This window comes from Microcaecilia unicolor, chromosome 10, assembly GCF_901765095.1.
Source record: "Microcaecilia unicolor chromosome 10, aMicUni1.1, whole genome shotgun sequence".
NCBI lineage: Eukaryota > Metazoa > Chordata > Amphibia > Gymnophiona > Siphonopidae > Microcaecilia > Microcaecilia unicolor.
The window spans coordinates 49,370,113-49,397,566 of NC_044040.1; the positions used below are offsets into that span (position 1 = coordinate 49,370,113).

A 27,454-nucleotide genomic window follows, 5' to 3' on the forward strand; every position below is an offset into this window, starting at 1 on the left:
ATAGAAAAATATGCAGGTGTTAAGAACAGTAATTCAAATTCCAGGGTTGAGAATGGTTAATAGAATGGACAATTACCCATCTAGTGCTGTTTTATAATGTCCTTGATCACAGCATCCAGGACTGGTTCCCCGTGTGTATTAGCCAGTGACATGCACAGCTTCCTGCTCATTGCAAACCCCTCCCCTCTCAGGCAGCAGCTGGTGGAAAACAGGAGGGGAGGGGTGAGACTGGCATAGACAAAATAGAGCATAGAATGACACCCTCATCCTCCCTGTCTCATCTACCCGCAACCTCGAAGTCATCTTCGACTCCTACCTCTCCTTCTCTGCGCATATCCAGCAGACAGCCAAGACCTGTCACTTCTTTCTCTATAACATCAGCAAAATTCGCCCTTTCCTCTCCAAGCACACCACCCAAACTCTCATCCACTCTCTCATTACCTCTCGTCTTGACTACTGCAACCTACTCCTCCCTGGCCTCCCACTTAACAATCTATCCCCCCTTCAATCCGTTCAGAACTCTGCTGCGCGTCTTATCTTCCGCCTTGACCAATATGTTCATATCACCCCTCTCCTCAAGTCACTTCACTGGCTTCCGATCAGGTACCGCATACAATTCAAGCTTCTCTTATTAACCTACAAATGCACTCAATCTGCAGCCCCTCATTACCTCTCTACCCTCATCTCCCCTTACGCTCCTACCCATAACCTCCGCTCACAGGACAAATCCCTCCTCTCAGTACCCTTCTCCACCACCGCCAACTCCAGGCTCCGCCCTTTCTGCCTCGCTTCACCCTATGCTTGGAATAAACTCCCTGAGCCCTTACGCCAAGCCCCCTCCCTGCCCATCTTCAAATCCTTGCTCAAAGCCCACCTCTTCAATGTCGCTTTTGGCACCTAACCATTATACCTCTATTCAGGAAATCTAGACTGCCCCAATTTGATTAACTGCACTTTTTGTCCTTTAGATTGTAAGCTCCTTCGAGCAGGGACTGTCCTCTGTGTTAAATTGTACAGCGCTGCGTAACCCCGGTAGCACTTTAGAAATGTTAAGTAGTAGTAGTAAGTAGTACTCTGCTTCCTAATCCAGTTCCTTCACTCCTATCAGCTCCTAGTACAGTGATGGGCAACCTTTTGAGCTTGGTGTGTCAAAATTCACCAAAAAACCAAGCATAACTCGGGTGGTGTGTCACTTCAAGAAAAATCACTGCTACTAGGACCGCCCCCGGGCCCCCCCTACCCGAGATCGCTGCCCACCCGAGGTCGCCGGGCCCCCCTCCACCCGCTACCGGGCCCGGAACTAACCTTAAAGCCTCCTTTCACGTCGCAGCAAGCAGCAGCAGGGCAGACCTCTCCTCCTTCCTTCTGTGCTCCGCCCTCGCGGACGTTACGTCAGGCGAGGTCAGGACACGGAAGGAAGGAGTGGCCTGCCCCGCTGCTGCTTGCTGCGACGTGAAAGGAGGCTTTAAGGTTAGTTTCCGGGAGCGAGGAGGGAGGGCGGACCACACTGCGGCGGCGCCGCGTGTCATCGAAAATGGCTACGCGTGTCAGTGCTGACATGCGTGTCATAGGTTCGCCATCAGGGTCCTAGTAGCTGAAAAAAAAAGTGCTGGTGCCAGCAGAAAAAAGCCTGGCTAAGAAAAAGTTTCAGTAACGTCTAGAAAAGTGGGGATGAGTGAGATTATTTGAGATTCTGTAAGAAGGTTAAGACCTATTTATTTATTTATTTATTTACTTACTTATTTATTTTACAGCACTTATATCCCACAATTTCCCACCGCTGCCAGGTTCAATGTGGCTTACAACATTTAAATTACAACTAGGTGAGCACAATAAATAGTAAGGGATAGGCAAGGGCAGAGAGGCAAGGAGAAAGAAATGGGTTAATCCATAAGGGCAGTGTCCTGAGTTCAGTGAGGTTGGCCAGTATCTGCGGGGTACGCTTGCTCAAATAAGCAGGTCTTAAGTGACTTCCTAAAAATCAGATGATCCTGAACCATTTTCACTGATTTAGGTAGTGCATTCCACAAGTGAGTACTGACGTACAAAAAGGTGGAAGCATACATGGTTTTATACTTCAGTTTTGAACACGCAGGGTAATGGAGGTTTAAATAATAACGGGCAGTTCTGAGTGAATTTCTTGGTGGTAGGTGGACAAGGGCATCCATGTACGCTGGGGCTGTTCCATAGAGAATCTTGTGGACTAGGGTACAGATTTTGAAAGTTATACGCTCTTGTACAGGAAGCCAGTGTAATTTCTCACGAAGAGGACTGGAACTGGTGAACTTTGACACTCTATAGATTAGTCAAGCTGCTGTGTTTTGGACGGTTTGTAGCTTCTTCTGGAGTATGCCTGTGCACCCTGCATAGATGCCATTGCAGTAATCTAGTCGGCTCAAGACTAACGATCTGACCAGATTGCAAAAAAACTCCTCTTGGGAAATAAGGTTTCACTCGCTTTAGCTTCCAGAGAGAGGCGAACGCTTTCTTGGCAGTTGAGATGGTATGATCAAGTAGCGTTAAGTTCCGATCTACAATAACACCTAGTATACGTAAGCTCTCAGAGATGGGTAAGGTAAAGCCTGGCATGGTTAAGTTAGTGGGCCTGTATTTATTAAAGGGAGAGGCTAGAATGAGGCAATGAGTTTTGTCGGTATTAAGTTTTAACCTGAAGGCGTTGGCCCATGTGAGCATGGTATTTATTCCAAGGCTGATGTCATCAGTAATTTCAGCGAAGCTCTTACGAAATGGGATGTAAATGGTGACATCGTCTGCATAAATAAATGGGTGGAGACCATTGATCTGTTGTTATATTGAGTTAAAACTTATAGACAGATCTGAGCTGGTATTTCTTTGTAAGCAGCTCTCAATAAAATATATGACATAATTCAAATCAATAATAAACAAACATAATCATGACACAACAAAGAAATAAAACAATAATAAAACAGAATAAAACAAGTATACATACTAACATTTAACACTATACAAAAGGAAAAAATCCTCTTGAATGTGACTTTTTTCACTCTGCAACTAAGAAGCCAAAATGTAGTCTGCAGCATCAGAGGTTAGTATTCAAGCATTGACAAGCACAAGTTTCTTTTACAACATTAAGTCTGATGATATCAATCTATTTCTTGACAGAGACTGAAGCAGTTCCTAAATATTTTAAATTCTTTTAAAAGCAAACAAACTCTGGGGTGTTTCAGAGAATTCCACCTCAGCAATAAATACAAGCAGCCAAGTTTTTCTTGCCCTATTAAAAGATTTTGTCCGACTACCAGAACAGTAACACAGAGCTCATTTCTAGCAGTTCTGGCTGGTGCCTTTCACCTGTACAGAAGAGACAGATATGGCCGAAACAGTCAAATTTGCCAGAGTTGGTCTGTATTGGGCATACCTAATTCTCATCTATCCAAGAGAGGCCAAATGAGGCGGTACATTTCTTCTTCATACTAAAAACACCTAAGAAAAAAAAAAGAGTCCATGCAACTTCGAGGAGAAGGGAAATGAATCTGAACGGAATACAAAGCAAGGCCCAACATGTTCTAGAATGAGGAAGGGCACATTCTCTGCAGAAAAGTATGGATCATCAGTCCACTTTTACAGGCAGTAACTAGCTTTCTGCTAACACATAAACAATAGAGTAATGCAGCCCTACGTTATTCAGAACAGAAAGAGAAACTAGAGCAAGGGCCTAGCAAAAGCTACAATGTCACAGAAAGAATCTCTTCTGCACTGTACTTCAAGGTATGCAAAGTGTTACATGTAAAAATTGCAATACAACACAATAATAGTACTTATATTCCGCTAATTACCTTGCAGTTCATTGAGCTGCTCAGGAATGGCTGCCTGATTGAGCGGCTCCCACCAATGAGAATATATTCTTTATTATATAAGCTACTTAAACCCATCCTGAGCTGAACCGCATGTCGCTTTTTATTTCGGTAAGCTATGGCTTCCAAATCTCTGAAAAGTGAATCTTCCTCTAATCATCAATCTGTATCCAAACGCCCGAAGACAGATCGTGTTTCTCTGGAGCAAACCACTTTACCACCAGATCAGCTGAACTCGCAGGAATCGCTTGCTGATGACATAAAAATCGCTCATGAGCTAATGCAAAAGAACTTTTTAAGTACTGCTGAAATTAAAAATGACCTTACCGAAATTTCCACCATGCTTACTATATCAAATGCTTGGCTAGAATTACTAGAAAAACACATGGTAGGACACGATGCTGAGGCCCTCACCACGCAGCAGCACCTTGCTAGATTAGATCTGATGCAAGCGGAGCTTACTGACTTGTCTAACAGAATGCGTCGAAATAACGTACACATGCTCAGTTTGCAAGAACACTGTGAAGGAGCCGATCTGTGCAATTTTCTTCAGTTCTACCTGAGATCCTGGGAATTGCCTTTAACCCACTGCTCAAAATTGAACGCACACACAGGACTCCTTCAAGGCCTACATAGGGAGTTTCTACCTCATACAAAGTAGTTATGAAACTTTGCAATATTTGCAATGCTTGGTTGTAATGTAAATCATCCAAATCTACTAAATCCATTTTTTTCCAAGGTAAGAAACTGACCTTTACTCTCGACTTCATTAAAATTATAGTATGTGCCATGAAGAGCTTTTTAGACTTAAGACCCAAACTCAAAGCCCTTGGTGCCCAGTATGGGCTTTTCTATTCAGCCAAAATGAAAGTAACCAACCACGTTACTAAAACGTTTGATAATCCAGAAGCTTTTTGTGGGGGTTTTTTTTTGGATGAACAATCTGCCTCCCAACTGACATGAATTGGGTATCTGCAAATTTGGCTCTGCTTCTAGTTCATTGTTGATATATACAAGTTACTGTGCTTTATGCTAAGTACTTCCTAGCACATAGATTTTATTGGACTCCTGTTAAGTCACATCATATTAATTCTGCTAAATCTATAAATTGTTGGTCTTGCAACACAGACCAGGGCTCACTTAGTTATCTGCAGCAGGGCCCATAGGAATAAAATGGGTCCTGCTGAAGATAATTCGAACTAATTTTTAGTACAAGACTCTCTTAGACAATTATTATTTGATTGTAGTTTCTCTCAAAAATATTGGGATTCCATCTGGAAGAGGATGTACAAAATTTTCCCTATTCCAAATGTCATCCATTATAAATACATTATTCTCAGATCCATTTGTTTTCAGAATTGTTTATTGACTAGATACCCTTCTTGCATTAGCTCTTAAAACTATCATATCTTCTTGGAAGGACACATCCAAGGTCCACTTCAATATGGGGTGGAATTGTGTTTGTACTAAGTATAATTATGAAGTGTATACTGCATATTTTCATGATAAATGGTCACCTTTGTCATCTTTTGTAAATAGCCCTACCTAATTGTCCACATCGTCAAGATTTCCGGTTGTTATTATTACTGAAAGTTATTTGTTTCCTTTTTTCGACAATTTTCTTGAAATTTCTACAATATTATATGTATGATATGATTTGTCATAATCCTTTTCAATAAAGAAACTCAGACTAAAAAAAAAAAGATAATTAATCATCACTAGGAAAACTCCAGATATCTATGTTCAGCTAATTATAAGAGATGTAGTCATATAATCGTGGCATAGTCTAATATCAGATGGAAGAGCATTCCAAATTCTTGCTATTTGCTATGGTAATGATTGTGGAAATAACTTTGTGTATTTCATCCCCATAAGGCTGGGAAAATTAAATTTTGAGAAGACTGAAGAGATCAACTATTAAATTGCCATACAGGTGGCAGCAAATGAAACATATAGAGGCTCATTTTCAAAGCACATGTAACTTTGTAAGTCCATGTACTTTGAAAATAAGCACCCCTATATGGAGACTGAAAATGTAAAATATAAAAAATCCTAGTGCATAACTTAAAAATCGATCATGCTTGTACTGGAAGCCAATATAAGGAACAGACCAGTGGAGTCATCCTGTTATAACATTTAGCTGAACATAAGAAACTGGCTGTGGTATTCTGTAATGTTTGTAATTTCTGTTCTACAGAACTCAGACATCCAATATAGGTAAGATTACAACAGTCCAATTAACTTAATAAAAGAGCTTGCACCAAAATTCTAAAGCGATCAAACATGACAAAATGTCTGAGTCTTTGAAGTTTCTGAACCATCATAAAAAAAATTTTCACCTGTGGAACAAAAGACAAAGTGGAGTCTAGAATGACTCCTAAATTTTTTAGTGAGTCCTCCAGATGCAATGAGGTACCACCTAATATTAAAGTTTGGTATGGTTTTATCAACTGCGGTGGACCTAACCAAAATACTTAAGTTTGATCATAGCTACATTTTTCACATAAACAAAGTTAGTCTACCCTTTCTTGACTAAAATGAGCTGGTGATAAAAGCCAATCTGGGACAGAAGTTAAGTGTGCTTGGGACAGAAGGGAAAGAGAGGACAATTGTAAGAAGAGGGTTGAAAAGCTGGATAAAGACGTGTGGGAGGTCTTGAGTGTTGAGTTAAGTATGGAAGCTTGTGCTTTATGCTTATCTACCTAGAATGGTAGAGGACCAAAGATGAAAACACATCAAAACTGACTTGGATAAGGGATGATATCCTACTGTGACTGAACTTACAGCCGAGATATATTTTATTTATTGGGATCTATTAACCGTCTTTATGAAAAGATTCACCCAAGATGGTATACAGCAGGTACAGCTTGACAAAAAACTTCCAATTTTGTTAAAAATATAAAAAATAGTAAAATGAACCAAAATATGCACAAATACAGTCCATGAGGTTACCTGGGAGATGATAAATTGAATCCTAGTAATAGCAATGACATGATACAGGATCAGAAATATAAACATTTAACAGCACTGTAAAAACAATCATATAACAGAAATATGATAAATACCAGCAGAATATGAATGATACCATAATAAGCAGCATGAAAGAACATTCATATAACATAGATATAATACTCACAATATCACCACATTATAAATGAAATACCTTAACAGACACGCATTACAACATTCAAATAACATAGATATGATACAAATGTACAATACAATGAAACATCTTAGGCAATGAAGGGGCAAGTGCAGTTGAGTTATATTTGCTACTGAAGCTAAGGACAAGATGTAAAAAAGGCAGAAACCAGCAGGCACACTGGATGGGTCAGTTTGTCCTTATTTCCCCACATCAATTATGTTATTTTGACAGTGGTTTAACCTCAGCAACTAGGGCTGCATTTCAATTAAAATTTTAATCGTGATTAATCAAAATAAACACGCGATTAATCGCAATGACGAATTTTAAACAAAAGGCAGCCCTAATAAAAATGAAACAATAAAAAGTAATGAAAAAATAAGAAACACAAAATACAGATTGAAAAAGTACATATTAAAGAATCTAAGACAGCATGCAAAATAACTATAAACAGCCTTAGGGCCCTGTTTACTTTATTTATTTATTTATTTAGAAACATTTGTACCCCGCATTTTCCCACTTATTAGCAGGCTCAATGTGGCTTACAAAATACCGTAGTGGTGAATTCCATATACGGTAGGTATTAAACAAATACAATTAGATAATGGGTCAGATAAGGTAGGGGTAAATAGGTACAATAAGCGCTAAGGGAATAGGAAATAAATTGTCCATTGCAATGTAGGTATAGATGCGGCTTTTAAGTAGAACCAATAGAGTAGGCCTTGTAAAACAGATAGGTAAAACAGATAGGTCTTTAAAGTTTGTTTGAAGTTTTGATGGTCGTGTATTGTTTTCACCCTCTTCGGTAATGCGTTCCACATTTGCGTACTTAAGTATGAAAAAATTGGATCCATAGGTTGATTTGTATCTGAGACCAATACGGCTTGGATAGTGAAGGTTCAGGTAAGTACTTGATGAACTGATTCTGTTTCTGGCTGGGAGATCTATTAAGTCAATCATATACCCTGGGGCCTCGCCGTAGATTATCTTGTTTACCAGAGAGCAAATTTTGAAAGTAATGCGTTCTATGATAGGGAGCCAGTGAAGTTTTTATCGAAGAGGTTTTTGCACTATCAAATTTTGATTTGTTGAAGATCAGTCTGGCAGCTGTGTTTTGGGCTGTCTGGAGTTTTTTCAGAAGCTGCACTTTACAACCTGCATATATTCCATTGCAATAATCTGTGTGGCTCAATACCATTGATTGTGTCAAGTTACGGAATATACCTCTCGGAAAGTAAGGTCTTATGCGTTTAAGTTTCCACGTGGAATAGAACATCTTCTTTATGCTGGCATTCAGTGGCGTTCCTAGGGGGACTGACACCCGGGGCGGATCACCGATGCACCCCGCCCCCGGGTGCAGCGCCCCCCCCCTGGATGCAGCGCGGACCCCCCTCCCCCGGCAAAACGACACCCCCTGCGAAAGAACCCCTCCCCGGGTGCATGCCGCCGCTGGAGGGGGGTGCCGTGCGTACCTGTCCTCCGTTCGGTCCTTCTTCTCTGCCCCGGAACAGGAAGTAACCTGTTCCGAGGCAGAGAAGAAGCATGGAACGAACAGAGGACAGGCGCACGCAGCACCCCCCCCCCCCCAGCGGCGTGCACCCGGGGCGGACCGCACCCACTGCCCCCCCTAGGAACGCCACTGCTGGCATTAACTTGGCTCTCTAGAGTAAGATGGCTATCAATAATAACTCCTAATATTTTAAGGCTATCAGATATAGGGAGAGAATAAGCAGGAGTGTTTAGGGTTGTAGGCTTATAATTATTGTATGCAGATCAGAGGATAAGACAATGTGTTTTTTCAGTGTTTAATTTTAATTGAAAGGAGTTAGCCCATAAATCCATTAGCATGCGCAAATGCTAGTGTGAGATCATTTTTAGCACATGCTAAAAACGCTAGCGCACCTACAGCACAGCTTAGTGAACAGGACCCTTAGAGTTTTCACAGCCTACTTCAGAAAGGTAAGCCTATCAGAAACTAGGTCAAAGCTGTGTAATCACAACCAGAGTGTGGAATGAGCACTATGGTGGTAATTTTACAACCGGATGTCTGTAAGAGTTTACAAAAAGTACCTATTTTATAAAAGGCAATATAGACATCTATACGTATTTATAAAACAGGCCTCAGAACCAGCCCTACTAGCACACAAATGCCTATGAGCACATTTACAACTCTCTGAGGGGTCCTTTTATGAAGCTGTGGCACAAGGGGGCCTGAGTTGGCATCGGCTTGTGTTTTTGATGCGCACCAAGGCCTTGTACCGTAGCGGTAAAAGGCAGGGTTTAAAAAAAAAATGGATGTGTGGCAAGTGAAGCACTTGCCGTGTGCCCATTTTGGGTGGAAGCACTTATCGCCACCCATCGAAGTGGTGGTAAGGGTCCTGCGCTAACCCGGCCGGAAAAGGCGCATGCTGGGGATGGAGAACTACTGCCGGGCTGCTGTGGTAGCCCAGTGGTTCCCTTTTAGTGAGCGGTAAGCCTGTGTTGGGCTTATCGCCATTTTGTAAAAGAGCCCTTGAGTGTGCTTTGGTATTTTATTGAAAAATGTTTGCATGCACATTGCAACTCTGCACCTGCTCTGCTCGAACTATATGCCCAGGAATGCCTGCACAGTATCTTGACACTACACATAATTCTAAGTGTGTATATACCACCATCCAATTTTATAAAAGGCCTTTTACATGCAGAAAAACCTTTACAAAATAACACCCTCCCCTGTCTGGGAAAATTTCCTCCTTTTAGAGACGGTTGACATAACTATATATACCGTGATGATAATCTTCAGGAATTCCATTAAATACAATAAGGACGTGCATGGCCAAAAAAATGGATTTCTTTCTGAATTATTCCAATTTTCACATGAGTTTTTTGGTTTGTATTGCATGTTCAGGCTTTGGATTGAGGCTGTCAGAAGAGGAAAAAAAGCGTTGCTCACCTGCCAATGGGAAGGAGCAGGAGAGTATCGTTCTGATGAGGAGGAGGGACATAGAGAGGACAGAAGGTCATACCAGGTGATAGGATGAGGAGAAAAGCTCCAAATATTTTAACTAACTTACATATTAAGAAAAGGTATAGAACATGCAGCGCAGGGGGGCGTATCTGCGTGGGGCCACATGGGCCTGGGCCCACGCAGATTTTGGCCTGGACCCCCCTACCGACGACCCTCTCCACCCCCCCGCCGCCAACCCGTCGCTGATCTTTGCTGGCGGGGGACCCCAACCTCCGCCAGCCGAGGTAATCTCTTCTGTTGCAGGCTGCAAGTTGCAAAGCTTCCTGTTCTTCTGAGTCTGACGTCCGGCTGCACATACAACGCGCAGGACGTCAGACTCAGTTTCAAATTCTGAGTCTGACATCCTGCACGTTGTACGTGCAGGACGTCAGACTCAGAAGAACAGGAAGCTTTGCAACTTGCAGCCTGCAACGGAAGAGAGGACCTCGGCTGGCGGGGGGTTGGGGTCCCCCGCCAGCAAAGGTAAGCGACGGCAGCGGGGGAGGGTTGGCGGCAGGAGGGGTGGTGGAGAGAGTCGTTGGTGGCGGGGAGGGTCTGGCAATGGTGGGGGGGATCGGTAATGGCGGGGGAGGGATCGGTGATGGGGGGGGCTAAAATGTGCCCCCTCCCTCTGGCCCTGGCCAACCCCTACCGCCCGAGTCCACATACGCCTCTGACTGCGGCTCTGCCACCACCACCACCATCACGGGACACTTTAAAACAGAACTGAAAACATTTCTTTCAAACAGTACTACGGAATAGACTGAAGGTTGTAAGTTTGAATCCAATTGATCTTTGATTAAGACTGTATCTTTTTATTGTTCTCCACTTATACTGTTCAGATAAAGTGGAGTGCAAATAGCTAAATAAATAAATGTATAGAGCTACTGTCACAAAAGAACTCTGAAAGCATTCAGGGAAGAGGGAGGGTGGAAGGAACTGTTGCATCAAAAGGTTAATACTACTTTACTTTTATTCTTTGAGATAGACACTCATCACCCTTAGACTAGTTTCCTTGCTGTAGTGTGCTCCCCTGCCAAGCCCCATTAAATATCAACTCCAACAGTGCAGAGACCTTGATAAGGCTCAGCAGGGGTCAGTGGATGCCTGGGGAAGGACAGGTTAATTAGTTGGCAAGAGAAAGATACAGCAGCATTAACTTTCATTTCAAATAATATTCTCTTCCAAAGACAATACAGAAATAATATAGATTTGTGAATGTGTGCAGCAGCAGAAGAAACATTCCAATCTATTATATTTGCCACTGAACAACCTTTTTAAGAGTAGTCCTTATTCTGCAGTCTGACTGGAAGAAACGGGAAAAACTAGACAGTACTAGGTGTGGACTGGAGGGTCGGCATATTGTAAATAAGCATTTTCCTGTATTCAAGCCCCAGTGGGATGCCAACTCCCCAAAGAGAAAAGCAGGCAGCACAAACCTTGAGACCTTTCAGCATCTGGTAGACCAGGAACTGGATGCGGTCCTCTGTCAGCTTCTCATGCTTCATGATCTTTCCCAAATCAGTGCCCATGAATGGCATGACGAGGTAGCTGGCGAGAACAAACACAACAAGAAAGCAGATTTAGGGCAAGAACCATTTTAATGTCATTTACATAAGAAAAAAACAGAATATGATGATGTGTTTGGGACTATACTGATGGGACTGTGGCATCAGCAGCCCACTCCATTCTGCTGTACAATCTAGCCAAATTCTCCAAAGATTACATCTGCCTGAAGTGCACTGCACTCACTAAAACTGCTCCTGGGACCTGCATACTGCTGTCATGGAGCTGGGTATGACATTTGAGGCTGGCAAAAAAAAATTTTAATATTTTTTTTTGGGTGGGAGAAGGTTGGTGACCACTGGGGGAGTAAGGGGAGGTCATCCCTGATTCCCTCTGGTGGTCATCTGGTCAGTTTGGGCACCTTTTTGAGGCTTGGTTATGAAAAAAAGTGGACCAAATGCTCGTCAGGGATGCCCTTCTTTTTTCCTTTATCGGCCGAGGACGCCCATCTCTTAATCAAGCCCCAGTCCCACCTTTGCTATGGTGCCGACACGCCCTCATGAACTTTGGTCGTCCCCGCAATAGGAAGCAGTTGAGGACGCTCAAAATTCGCTTTCGATTATGCCGATTTGGGCGACCCTGAGAGAAGGACGCCTATCTCCTGATTTGTGTCGGAAGATGGGCGCCCTTCTCTTTCGAAAATGCCCGATAGGATTGCAGCTTAGAGACCTGGGCCTCTACCTGCCTGATTCTATTATCATGTTCAACTACTTTTGTAATCTTCTCTTTTTCAAACACATTTATCTGCTCAGCTAAACCACAAAGCAAGCAGTCTGTCTAGGATATGATTTTTCAAGTAAGTGACACATCCCAGACTTCTGATGAAACATCCCTCCGAATGGATGTCTGACCACAGTTATAGAAATCGCTGTAGGGAAGGGAGACTCCCTTAGAGTTCTGAGGGATAGATTAAATAAAAATCTAAGTTAAGACTTCCAAAAGGGAGCACAAGTCCTGATATTTCATCATGGTCACAGAGTGATTGTCCTCATTCCTCCTTCACTGGGTAGGAGTGGTGGGATTCTAAAGTTCTGGCGAGGATCTATTACCCATTGATTTATAATGCTACCAGAGGAACTTGAGGGAGATTGTATATGCCTGTCCATGGGGCCCTATATAGCAGATATGACCCAAGAGCAATTGATCTTACTTTAATCTTCCTTTCATCCACCTTCAAAGGCAAAATGTTTCCAAACGAGCCTCGAAATTGCATCAAAAAGGCACACCCCTTTGGTCACACACCCAAGGCCACATGCTGCAGAGAGGCTTGATTTTACATGTTAACACTGGTCCTTTTGAGAACATCACAGGGAGGGAAGACTGTTCTTCCCCAGCAATCCTGGCCTCAACTCCACCATCTCTCATCTGTAGACCATAAGGGCCACCCCAACTGGGCTTCCCATTCTTAGCACCACCACATCTGGCTCATAATGAGCAGGTACAACTTCCTCTCTCCTGGTATTTATTTACATCTATTTAATCTTTATATTGAAATTGTAAAGAACAATATCAAATAACAAAAACCAACATCAATGTTTCAGACATACATCAGGGAATCCAACAACAAGGCTCACTACAAACATAACACAATTGAGAAGATTACAACAGTATACCACATGGCTCTATGAATAGCCTCTATTTTCAAAAGCTGACTAAAACAGATAGATGAGAAATAGGAAATGAGAGAAGTGCTTTCATTATAAGGAGATCTGCAAACTTCCCTAGCAAAGTGTGTTCATAGAATAAAATGTGAATTTCTTTCAGTAGAGTGAGTAGCCTAACCTATGTATTGAGCAGAATACAGTGATGAGGCTAAAACAGGTTTGGGATATGTTAAGTATGGAAAAGCCTAAAGGTAAACACCATAGATGTCACATATTCTGTATAGCTTTTGATCTCAGCAAGAAATACCAAATTCTAGCAGGCTCTCCTCCACAGAAAGGCATCAAACTTCAGAATAAAGGATTTGAAGCCTAAAGTCACCCACTGAAAAGCACTTCCCTGTTAATGACTTGTGCAAAATTGAAATAGAAGCCGTTTATTATCACCACGGTATATTCCAACTTAATCCAAGTACAGAAAGAAATTATTTACACTGCACTGGTAAAAGCTGCCAGAATGTTCCCTGTATCTCAAACCAGTGGAGTAGCCACAGGGCCCACCCACTAAGGGCTCAGGCCCACCCAACAGTAGCACATGTTTAGCCGTAGCTGGTGGGGATTCCAAGCTTGGCCAGCTGAAGACTTCCCCCTGATGGTAATGAAAACACTACTCTCCATGATACCGGCACCTGTGCATTCTCAGTTTTCAGTCATGCCTGCTTCAAACTGCCAAGGTGGAAAGAAGCGTTTTCCCGTCAGCTGAGATATTTTTTTTTTTTTGGGGGGGGGGGGGGGGGAGAACACTTGGTGCCCACCCTCTTCTTGCCTAGGCCCACCCAAAATCTGTTGTCTAGCTACACCCCTGTCTCAAACCTCTTCCAAAGGCATTAGGAGCTACTGGTGAATCCGTCCTAGGTTTACTCTCACTACAATGGCTCTGCTTATAGCTCCAGTTTCTTAAGAATTAGATCGCCAGACATGTAATGGGGGTAATACTGGGGCTGGCTCTGCCTTTCCTATGTGTTGTGGAGCTCCACAGCCAAGTAAAACAGATTGTTTGAGGTGCCAGTATTGTGTTGTGTAACGATGAAAACGCAAAGCCAAGAACCTGTCCTAGCTACTGCTCAGTACGTCACCTTGAGCAAATTTTACTTGTTGCAGCTCAAATGTTAAGACCATAAAGATGGCTAGTGCACTGTGGCAGCCACACATGCTGGAAGCATGTGAATTCTCCTACTCGGTGCTGTGAGCACCCACAGTGCTGCTTAATAAATAAAGACCCCTTTTATGTTGTGTGACATTTTCTCTGTACTATGGCCAACAGCACAAAAGGATCTTTTTAATTAATGGACAGCCCGAATAAACACAAACTGTTAATTAGGATCAGCCAAAGATAGAGCAAAACAATGCAGGGAGTCTTTCAGGCAGTACTATTTAATTGATTTATCTGGATTTAGCTCCCCTCCCCCCACTCCTCTTGGTAATTGAAGGCAGGTTACACTCTGGTATAGTAGGTATTTTCCTGTCCCTAGAGGGCTTACAATCTAGTAATTAAAGAACTTCGAAACCTGTTTTATGTTTAACTCATTACCTGCCAGGCAATTCCACTGCCTTCAGATCATCTACTACTACTAGTACTTATCATTTCTATAGCGCTACTGGACATATGCAGCGCTGTACATTGAACATGAAGAGACAGTCCCTGCTAACATCTAACACATCAACTCCACCTCCCTTTTCCCTTCACAGTATCAATGGAATTCATTTTATGATTCACTTATATCTTCTGCTAATGTCACTCTTTTCTCTTTCAATTTGGCCTAAGGAAGGTAGTGTTTGCATTCAAAAACTACTCAAGAAATATATTAAGTTAGTGCAGTCAAAAGGAGTCATCTTATATTGTCTTTCTTTTTGTTTATGACTGTGTAGTTTTCAAGTTCATGGTGTTTCAGGGAGAGTCTACCATTATGTTACCTTGGAATCAACATGCGAGGTGGGATGTAAGAGGGAGGGGAAGGAAAGGCCCAGTCTCAACATGCAACGGCATAGGTGTGATCACATCAGGAATTCAGTACAGTTAGAAAGACTGTGTTGACTTTCCTGTTGAAAGAGTATCCAATCATAGTAACCCTCCAGTAGCCAAAGAGAAGTGTAATATTGGCATATTCTTGTTGCCCTGCTAGAGAGGAATTGAATAGTTCAATTCCTCTGTAGCAGGGCAACAAGAATAAGTTAAGGTGAACTGAGGCCATTTAAGTTCACCAGTCACAGTGGCAAGAGGCGTGCACCTCCTAATCTTCTGTGGTCAGCAAAATGGACATACAAAAGGAAAAAGGTAGAGATAAAACAACAGCAATAAAAAAACAAAACAACAAGAAAAAATAGGTTACAGTTACATCTACAAAAGATGGAGGTCCAGTAGGTCCATAAATCAACTATGCAGCGGGAAGAGATTATTATTTCTTGGCTAGAATTTGAGTTGAAGGTGCAAGATCATGTGTTTTGCTTAGGTGTTGATTTAGCAATTTATCAACGACGTTTCAAATTTCAGCAATGTTGTGGATGTCTGAAAATAGGCAGATGTTAAATCTAGCAAAAGCAGAAGTTATGATTGTCGGGAGGTCGGATGCAGAACTTTGGCCTCATTGATTGAGTGTGAATGGTATACAGTTTGTAATTCTGAATGAGATGAAGTTATTGGGTGTGGTGTTGGATTCTAAGTTGTCCATGAAGAATCAGGTTGTTAGGATCATGTAAACGTCTTTTGTACAACTTCATCTCCTGTATAGATTAAAGCCAATGCTGTCACAATCTGACTTTTAAAGTGTGTTGCAGAGTATGGTGCTATCCAGATTGGAGTACCATAGCGCTTTGTATCTTGGTCTAGCGCCAGATGCAGGGCGCTGCGGTTGGTCCAAAATGCAGTGGCTAGGCTTGTAGTTGGGATCTGTAGGTTTACTCATATTACACCAATCCTGAAACAACTACATTGGTTGCCGATGTTCTACAGAATTCAGTATAAGGTTTTATCACTGATACGTGAAGTAGTATATTTGGTGGCTCCTTTATATTTTACATAAAGTGTGCATGTTTATTGTCCACCTCGATCTTTGCGATCAGAATATGCTATGTGGCTATCGCTAGGTTCTGTACTGCAAGTTTGCTATGCTGACACTAGGGCTTCAGCTTTTTCTGTTGCTGGTGTCTTATTGTGGAATGCCCTTTCTGGACAAATTCAATTATGCTTGAATGTAGTGCATTTTAAAGGACTGTTGAAAATACAGCTTTTTTGGTGATGCGTTTAGGTAGGAGCAGCCTGTTATGATTGTGTATCTATGAAGAGCAACTTTTTGTTTGATGATGAGTTTATTTTATTTGTTTTGTAATATTTTTGTTTTAATGTGTATGTTTTTTTGTAACCCACCTAGGGGATAGGCGGTGTATAATTTTTTTTTTTTTTTAAATAAATAAATAAACAAACAAACTAAGGCAGCTGAGGAAAGTTTGGGGGATTTTCTCAAAGAGTGATTTTTCTAGATGTCTATTACATGTATGGACTATTGCAGTCTCCCTTATTCGGGACTCCCAGAAAGAAGTCAAAGTGGGCTTCAATTGGACCAGAACGTGGCTGCTAGGGTGTTAAAGAATGGAAATGTTAGGAAGCATATTTCATCTATATTAACTGAGGTAGGCTGGTATAAACCATGTAGAAGTCTAGGTTCAGAGAATGAGAGCTTGTTGGTAATCTCTGGGTTAGAAGTAGTTCATGCCTGTATATCTTCCATTTGTTTTCCTAGGTAACTCATTCCCAAACTTGGTTCTGTGAACTCTCTTCAAAGGTTCTGCATCAGTGGGGCAGGAGCAATCCCCAGTCACTTCTGCCCATGGCAGCTCCAGAAGGAGGTTCTGGTAGCCATTTTGTTAGTGGAGCCTGCATGGGCAGGAATTACTAGGGATGACACCTACCCCCTCTAGACCACCAACAAAACAGTAGGCCCAAAAGGTAGGTGGAGCGTCTAATGTGATTCTGGGAGAGGAGGGCTCCTTGTGTTGGGGAGAGAAGAGAAGGAGGGGGGAGGGATTGGGTACAGAAATTCCTGTCCTAGGTTGTGGAATAAGCGTTCTTGGACCCTGAGGTAATTATCAATACTGTTTCTTTTCCAGAAACAATCTAAGACTTAGATATAGTCTCGTGATTACCAATGGCTGTTTGGAGGTTTTGGGGGAGAGATTCTGCAGGTAGATTGAGATTATTGTGGGATTTTGTTTTTTTTATGTCTAACTTTCATGTATATTGATTGTAATGTGCTCTGGGACTCATGTTAAGATTGGTGTGATACCTTGAGTGAGGGTTGAGGGTGGGTCTGTAAAATAACACAGTCGGACAAAGGTGTAAAAATGAAACAGGTGCTTTATTAACATAAACCTAAGGCCTGTTATGTCACAGGGCCAGGAACACAAGGTGAAAAAGTCTCTTGGGATTAGCGAATACAGTTTTAACCAGGGCCTGTGACTGACAAGGCCCAAACACAGCCTTAGTTCTTCCCTTTCTCTCTGTCTTTTATGAATTTCCAGGTCTGGCTCCTGCCAGACCTCAGAGCAAGGTTTACAAGTCTCAAATCCAACAACAAGTAGGCTTACCTCAGCCACGTCACAGTCCCTAGATGTAGGCTGTGAAGGCAAATGCTGAGGCTTCAGTTCTTCCTTCTCTGAGCCTTCTTAACCCAGTCTGGCCCCATCTTTTATACTTCCTGGTGTTTGCCCCCTTGGCTCCACCCCTCCCGTCTCACTTCCTCCCTGGGTGGGACTGAGATGGCTCAGGTTATCTGAGGGACTATTCTTAAGGGTGAGAGGCAGTGCTCTGTATACCCCCTCACAATGGGCTAAACACTGAAATAAATAAAAATGTGATATGGTGATAGTTCTGATGTGCTTGATATAGCCAACTAGAAAAAAATAGCTTTACAAATTAATTTATAGAAACAATATTAAAGAATGTAATGTAAGAATTGATCAAAAGTCAAATTTCTGGCTGCTCTGACAGACTGTGGGCACTGCTTTACCACAAATTATCAGAAATGGATTTCTCTCATCTCACCTTACAGTTCTATGAAATATAAGTTAGATTTTGACTTCATTAGGAAACTGAATACATCAGAGAATTTCTGAGGCATGGAAGGAGAGGAAGAAACTCAAAGATGTGGAGACAGCAAGCAAAAGACTAGGCAAGAGACAGAGAAGGAAGAAGGAACAGTAAAGAGACAGGAAGGAGAGACAGAAGAAAAGGGCAAGGGCATGAAGAAGTAAGGACAGGCAGAAGAGAAGAGGATTAGAGAGAGATAGGGAAGGCAGAGATTAGAAGAAAGACTAATGGGGCTTCTGGAATCCATGGAACTATCACATTTATGTTTTATTTTATATCTTTATTTACACTGCATCAAAGATCTACTTAAAAGTCTACAGATCAAGAAAACACAACCAATAAACATAGCATATGTAGTAGACTATCCAAGAACTTGTGAAGGCGTATTTTCAAAGCACTTAGACTCACAAAGTTAGGTGGAGGGGCATTTTCAATATGACATCTAAATCTGAACTTAGACGTTTTACACAAAACGTCTAAATTTTCAACAGGAAAGAAGGTCATTTTTGAAAAAGAAAAACGTCTATCTTTTTTTTTCCCGAAAATACTATGGACACTTTGTTTTTTGGATGTTATCAGGCTTATTAATAAGACAGGAGATGGCATGAGCCTATCTGGCCCATTGTGGGCTAGATTCTATATGGTGCATGAAAAATCCACGCCATCAAAAAATACGCCTAGGTATATTCTATAAAGTACGCCTAAATTTAGGGAGTTTGGGAGGGTTGGGGATTTTGAGGGATTTGTTTTGGATACACCAATATAGCGGCTGCTGAGGGAAACCGACTTCAACTTTGTGACATCATGCCTTCTCCTGTCGTATTAAACCTTCTTGGTTCCAGTGCACCTATCACCTTTCGCACACAGGCTGCTGAGATGTGTATACAGCAAAAGCATACACAATTACATGCTGGCAGGCAGCCCAGATGGGGGGACTGCACTGGGATAGAGAGTTGCATGAGGACAGAAACCTTACCTGTCCCCACCCGTCCCCGCTGGAATCTTACCCATCCCCACGCGTCCCCATTGGAATCTTACCAATCCCCACAAGAATTTAATGGTACATTAAAAAAATAATCCCGGTCAGCTCTCTCAGTCTCTCTCTGGGTTCGAGCCACAGCACTGCAGGCAAGGAAGGAACGGAAGCTGGAAGCTGAAACACTCTGGTGGGCACAATTAGATTGTAAGCTCTGTCGAGCAGGGACTGTCTCTTCATGTTCAAGTGTACAACGCTGCGTACATCTAGTAGCACTATAGAAATGATAAGTAGTAGTAGTATGTAAGACTTGTCTCTGATTCACTGGCACTGTGTGCTAAGAGGTCACCACATGCACGCGCCAGTAAGTTCAGGTGACATCTGATGCTTTTGCCTGTGTCAGATCCTCTGTGTTCATCCCATCCCTTTTTGAATTTCATCACCATTTGTGTCTTTACCACCTTCTTAATGGAGACTTTCCACACCTGTGCTGTTAAAGCAAGGAGGAGGAGAAGGAGACAGAACTCAAAGAACTTGGTACTTGGTAAGTCAGAGGTTGGCCCAAGTGCAGCGTACACTTCCACGGGAACCCCGCAGGAACTGTTTCCATCCCCATGGGAATCCCACAGGAACAGCTTTCCCACGATTCCCACGAACCCTATTCCTGTGCAAGTCTCTACTCTGGGGTTCAATGAGGCCCGAAAATGATTTTTTTAATCCAGGCCTAGTAGCTTAGGGGCTGCAACAAGGAAAGGCCTGGGATGTTATACTAACAGCAGTCACAAAACCAAGAGTGCCTGCCAGGCTGCTTTTAGTATTAACTCACAGGGAAATGTGTAGGAAAGAGAAAGACAGTGCGTAATCATTGTGTTAGCTCCTGCCACTGTCAAAGAGGCCAGCCATCAGAACTAGGGAGGGTGAAAGGTTTTGTGGTTGGGCTGGAGATGACAGAAAGACAGTGCTGTGGCAGGTCTGGAGAAAGGAAGTGCTGGGAGTATTTTGCAGAAAGATACAGATGAGAGTGTAATCAGGCTGGGCTGGAAGAAGTGGAGAGAAAATAATACAGGAGGAGGGGTAGAGGAGAGAGTGCTAGAATATGGGGGAGGGAGGTGAAGAGAGTGCTGGTGTCAGGCTGGGTTGGGAGGGAGAGAAAATTATACAGGGGAAGGGAGGACAAAGGAGAGAGTAACGGAGGGTAAAAGGTGGAATGCTGCTATAAGGAGGTTATTTGTTGCCCTAGTGAAACCAACTTCACTCTGTTTAGCTTTGAAACTTTTTGTACGGTACAAGGCTTCAGAATTCTCCAAACTGCTGTAACAGAACAGGAGACTGTAAAGGGATTGCATGTCTTTTTCTACAAGTAATGGAGCAATACTAGAAACCGCAATAGATTTTTTTTGTAACCATTAAAAAAAAAAAAAACCTCAGTAAAGATGGAAAAAGACTTATGAAAATGGAACCAAATTTTATTGATGCTTGTTTTTAAAAACTGTCAAAAGGAATAGGAAATGAGAGCAGTGCTTTCACTCTGAGATCTGCAGACTTCCATGACAAAGTATTTTCACAAAGTAAAATGTGAGTTGTTTTTTTTTTTCAGCAGAGTGACAGGAGCAGCCTAAACTATGAATTGAGCACAGTACAGGAAGGAAGCTAAAACAGGTTTGGGATAAGTATGGAAAAACCTTAAGGTAAACACCATAAATCTCAAATATTCTGTATAGCTTTTGATCTCAGCAAGAAATACTGAGTTCTAGCAGGCTCTCCTCCACAGAAAAGCATCAAACCTTAGAATAAAGTACTGTAGAAAATATTTAGCATCATATCTATGTTAGTTGAATATTCTAATGCATGCTTATTAGGTGTATCATTAGTATTACGCTAGCATTGTATTATATCTCTGGTATTTGAATTCCAGTGCTGTTAAATGTGTATATTTTTGATACTGTTTCATGGTAGTTCTATTATTTTCAATTTACTGTTTTAAACTTTACCTCATAAGTACATAAGTATTGCCATACTGGGAAAGACCAAAGGTCCATCGAGCCCAGCATCCTGTTTCCAACAGTGGCCAATCCAGGTCACAAATACCCGGCAAGATCCCAAAAATGTACAAAACATTTTATACTGCTTATCCCAGAAATAGTGGATTTTCCCCAAGTTCATTTAATAACGGTCTATGGACTTTTCCTTTAGGAAGCCGTCCAAACCTTTCTTAAACTCCGCTAAGCTAACTGCCTTTACCACATTCTCTGGCAACGAATTCCCGAGTTTAATTACACGTTGAGTGAAGAAAAATTTTCTCTGATTCATTTTAAATGTACTACATTGTAGCTTCATCGCATGCCCCCTAGTCCTAGTATTTTTGGAAAGCGTGAACAGATGCTTCACATCTACCCGTTCAACTCCACTCATTATTTTATAGACTTCTACCATATCTCCCCTCAGCCGCCTTTTCTCCAAGTTGAAGAGCCCTAGCCGCTTTAGCCTTTCCTCATAGGGAAGTCGTCCCATCCCCTTTATCATTTTCGTCGCCCTTCCCTGCACCTTTTCTAATTCCACTATATCTTTTTTGAGATGTGGCGATCAGAATTGAACACAATATTCAAGGTGCGGTCGCACCATGGAGCGATACAAAGGCATTATAACATCCTCATTTTTGTTTTCCATTCCTTTCCTAATAATACCTAACATTCTATTTGCTTTCTTAGCAGCAGCAGCACACTGAGCAGAAGGTTTCAACGTATCATCAACGACGACACCTAGATGCCTTTCTTGGTCCATGACTCCTAACGTGGAACCTTGCATGACATAGCTATAATTCGGGTTCCTCTTTCCCACATGCATCACTTTGCACTTGCTCACATTAAACGTCATCTGCCATTTAGACGCCCAGTCTCCCAGTCTCGTAAGGTCCTCTTGTAATTTTTCACAATCCTCCTGCGATTTAACGACTTTGAATAACTTTGTGTCATCAGCAAATTTAATTACCTCACTAGTTACTCCCATCTCTAGGTCATTTATAAATATGTTAAAAAGCAGCGGTCCCAGCATAGAGCCCTGGGGAACCCCACTTACTACCCTTCTCCATTGAGAATACTGACCATTTAACCCTACTCTCTGTTTTCTATCTTTTAACCAGTTTTTAATCCACAATAGAACACTACCTCCTATCCCATGACTCTCCAATTTCCTCTGGAGTCTTTCATGAGGTACTTTGTCAAACGCCTTCTGAAAATCCAGATACACAATCAACCGGCTCCCCTTTATCCACATGTTTGTTCACCCCTTCAAAGAAATTTAGTAGCTTGGTGAGGCAAGATTTCCGTCACTAAATCCATGTTGATTTTGTCTCATTAGTCCATGCTTTTGAATATGCTCTGTAATTTTGTTCTTAATAATAGTCTCTACCATTTTGCCCCGCACCAATGTCAGACTCACCGGTCTATAACTTCCCGGATCTCCTCTGGAACCTTTTTTAAAAATCGGCGTTACATTGGCCACCCTCCAATCTTCCAGGGTCATTTTAAAAAGGCGCACTAAAAATGGCATGCGGTAGTATAGGCGTGGGTTTTGGGTGCGTGCCAATCCATTTTTGGAAAAGGCCCTTTTTTAGGGGGGGGGGGCAAAAATGGATGCGCAACAAAATCAAAATTGCCGCGCATCCATTTTGGGTCTGAGACCTAACCACCAGCCATTGACCTAGTGGTAAAGAATCCAGCTGGTAATGACCTATGCGCATCAAATTCCACATGGTGCACGTCCGTTCCGTGTGTCTGGAAATAAAAAATATTTTTCAGATGCGCATATCGGACACACGCCAAAAATGAAATTACCGCAAGAGCCACGTGGTAGTCGGGTGGTAACTCCATTTTGGCGCGTGTTGGGCATGCATAGACGCTTACGCGGCTTAGTAAAAGGACCCCTTATTGTATTTACGTTTATTCTTGGTTATTTTACTATTGTTATGCTGTTAACAAAAATTGTAAGTTTTATGTTAAACTGTACTTGCTGTAAACCGTCTTGGATGAATCTTTTCATAAAGGCGATTAATAAACCTCAATCAATCAATCAATCAATAAATAAAGGAATACAGTTTTTCAAGGATCTGAAGTCCAAATTCACCCACTGAAAAGAACTTCCCCATTAATAAGACTTGTGCAAAATAGAAAAAGAAGCCTTTTCACCACAGCTGATTTCAGACCTATTATTTACATCACTCTGGTGGAAGCTGTTAGGACACTCAGCATCTCAAACTTCCCGAAATGCACTATTAGCTACTGCAGAAAAAACATGGCTAAATGCAATCACAATTTACACTGTCTTTCATCATTACTTCCAAGTGCAGAGCCGGACTAAGGAATTTATTTATTTATTTACTTATTTCATTTGTAGCCCACATTTCCCCACCTATTTGCAGGCTCAATGTGGCTTACAAGGTACCGTATTAAATTTAAATTCCAGTTTCTGAAAGACTGACTAAAAAGAGCTCTTTGCTGGAAGCTATTGTTTTTCTTTTTCTTTTTTCATTTGTTTCTGGAGACGGCTGTGGTCTTGTGGTCTCTTGTGTTGCATAAGACAGTCTTGGCCCCTCCCTAGACAGTCATAACTGTTACAGAGTAAGCTTGTTCCAGTATACTCAAAAACAAGCAACAGCAGGAATCTGAAACAGGATTTTCATCTGTTTACAGCTTGGGACTGGGATCTGAAACAGCAATACATGGACTGCAAAAGCATCTAACCCACAATACAGAGGACAGAAAATAAGAGAAAACATTTTCCCCTCTTTGTGTGACCCTCTGAATGCCTCTGTGAATACATTTTTTGTTAAACTGAACCTACTGTACACCACCTTGGGTAAATCTCTTCTTAAAAGCAGTTAATAAATCCCAATTAATCAATCAATAAATATAAATTAAATAAACAGATTATTATGTTTTGGGATTTATTTTTTTGCCTTTATGAAGAGATTCACTCAAGGCAGTGTTCAGCAGGTACAGCTTGACATAAAACTTACAAATTTTGTTAACAGCATAGCAATAGTGAAATGACCAAATATATTACAATCAATGAGGTAAAATCAGAGATGGCAAATTGAATCCTAGTAATAAGATTAGCATACAGTACTGTAAAACAAACATATGACAGAAATATGATAAATGGCAGGGGATTACAAATGATACCTTAATATGTAGCATATAAGAACATTTATATAATATAGATATAATACAATGTCAGCACAATACAAATGAAACACCTTAATATATATATATATATATATATATATATATATATATATATATATACACACACACACACACACACACAGTGCACTCCATTTAAATGCACGTCGGATAAGCGCATGCTCTGTTTAACTGCATGCCGTACTTTGGTCCCGTTTTTGGTGCCATCAATTTCTATGGGGACAAACTTCGGTTTAGCACACCACTGATAAGTGCAAGATTCGCTTATATGCATGGTTTAAGACCGCTCCTCTGCAGGAAAGACTCCGCATAAGCGCGCGCACGGAATATGGAAGCCGATTGGCATGTGACAACCAACCAGATTTTAAATTTATTGCACCTTTAACTGCCACAGGTAGAATAAGCGAAAGAGTGTTGTTAAAGTGTACACTGGAGTGGTCGTCGTCGCGGCGGAACTGTAAGACTTTAGCACTGGCTGAACAAATAGAAGTTCTTAAAAATTAGAAAACAAACAAAGTCAAGCATCTATTGCTAAAGAATATGGTGTCAAATCCCAGTCAAAGATCAGCTTCTGGAAGACTGGCAAAACAATACAAATCCACACAGGAAACGTAAAAGGGCAGGAAAAGCTGAGGAGGTAGAAGATGCTCTTCTTCGGTAGTTTTCTTGAGTCAGGAGCAGACAGTTTCCTGTCAGTGGTCCACTGCTTATGGAGAAAGCTAACCAGCTAGCTGGAAGTCTTGGACTAACTGAATTCAAAGCCACTGTTGGATAGTTGGAAAGATGGAAGGAGAGGAACAACAAACAATTCAAGAAACAGCATGATGAGAAATAAGACGCTGATGACTTCGGTGCTGAAAATTGGGTTGTTTCAGTTCTTCCTACCATCTTGAACGAGTTTGCACCTCGTGACATTTTCAATGCTGACGAAAACGGTCTCTACTTGCGAGCGATTCCTGATGGAACACTTGCATTCAAACATGCCAAAACTACTGGAGGTAAAACGTCGAAGGACCGACTGGCGATCCTCCTTTGCTGCAATATGAATGGGAGTGAGAAGTTGGAACCCCTCGTCATTGGAAAGAGCAAACAGCCCCATTGCGTTAAGAAAGTTAAGCAATTTCCTGTGTCATACGAGGCTAATGCAAATTCATGGATGACTGGGGAAATTTGGAAGCAGTGGCTAAAGAAGTTAGACACTAGATTGCGGGCACAAAAGCGTCAGAGTTTGTTGCTTTGTGATAATTGTGCTGCACACAGGGATGATGTGAGGCTATCTAATGTCAAGGTGGTCTTCCTGCCACCAAACACTACCTCTCTGATCCAACCTATGGATCAGGGCATAATAGCCAATTTCAAACAACATTATCTGGCTCTTGTGCAACGTCGTCTGATGAGCGTTATGGATGACCAGGCTGCCAAGGATAAACGTGCTGTTGAACTGGCTCAAAATCTATCACTGTTGGATTCCCTACATATGCAGAAAGAAGCCTGGAATCATGTTACACAGGCAACCATTGTGAACTGCTACAAGCGAGCAAGCTTTGTTAAGGATGTGGAGAGAGACGAAACAGATGCAGCTGTTGCAAACGTGTCAGATGAACAGGCTATTGACATCCCAGCCAGTGTTACTACAGAGGAGTTTCATCGCTCCGTAGCTGTTGATTACGATCTACAAACAGCTGACGACAGCACTGATGTCCATATATGCGCCTACACGCAGTCAACAACGGCGGATGATGAAACAGATGATGAAATGAGCAGCGAGACCATGCTGATGAAATTCAACAACCTCCTCCTGTCACTTTTGCAAGAGCGCTGGAGAGTCTCAACATCGTGCGGGCCTAACTGGAGGCCACTGGATGTCAGTGCTATGACAGTTTTTACCGCCTGGCAGACGTAGTCTATGGAACTCACAGACCCAAGAGTGTACAGAGGACTATAACTGATTACTTCAAGTAAGCCTAACGTCAGTTAACGGAGACTGTATACCGTACGTATAATAATAAACAGTACTGTACATATATTTATCAGATGTCAAGCTTCTTTGGGTCACAACAGTTAAGTGCACACTCCAGTTAACTGCATGCATTTCTTTGGTCCCAGACCCTTGCACTTAAGCGGATTGCACTGTATGTATATATATATAAAGCTGCCAAGTTATCCAGGCCCAAGAGGGAGCTTTTAGGCCAATCCTGGCTTTCTAAGAACCCTCTCATGGTGCATTCCTCTGTTATTAATTCAATGTCTGGGGGCTTAATATGCTTTCTACTACAGGGGTACAACTTGCCTGATACCTGTATGATGCAGAAATATGGGGGTGAGTATGGAGATGGCTTTCCCCACTGGGAATGGCCATGAGAGGAGGTTAAGCGATGTCACAGAGTGGCATTAGAACCCAATTTGTCTTTTGCCTCTTTTTCTGCCATCATACAATAGGAAACACAAGATATCCGAGAGAGGCTAGGTCTTGGGTACAGGGAAGGATTAACCCTTTGGTAGGCTCTAGGCAAATGAATGCATTGAACCTCCATTCTCATGTAAATAGAAATTAAACTCCCATAGATGGGACTTTACCTGGCTCTTACTGCAAAGAAAAATCATCTGAGGAGGAAGCAGTAGATAAGGAGTGCTGCTCACTGATGCCACCTGCTGACTGGAGGACAATGCACAACAGTAGGGAGAACAGAGAGACCTCTATGGACAGCAGTGGCTCTGGTTCATCCACCCCCACTTCATTCTGCTAGCAGCAGACTTACCGGTGCAAAATTCTGCCTTGGAAGCCACTGAATTAGCACATTTGAAAGGATCCTTCATAAATATTTGGGCCCTAGGCACATGCCTAGTTCGCCTATGCAGTATTCCTGCTCTGCCTTAGGTATTGGCTTAGTTCCTGGAGAAAGGGGAAAAGTTTCAGGTTTAATTAATTTGAGCCTTCTACCAGAAACATCAAGGCTGTGTACAGAAGTGAAAGCTAATTGGCAGACATAATGCAAGAAAAAT

At 42.0% G+C, this 27,454-nt stretch overlaps 1 protein-coding gene across 1 annotated transcript in view; it reads right to left on the bottom strand.

The window, feature by feature from the left end:
• Positions 1-27,454, bottom strand: part of MAPK12 (mitogen-activated protein kinase 12) — a 72,959-nt gene that overhangs the window by 27,049 nt on the left and 18,456 nt on the right. Inside the window, exon 4 of the mRNA XM_030215846.1 lies at positions 11,404-11,515. Coding sequence (XP_030071706.1) covers positions 11,404-11,515 — 112 coding nt within the window. The remainder of the gene's footprint in view (positions 1-11,403; positions 11,516-27,454) is intronic.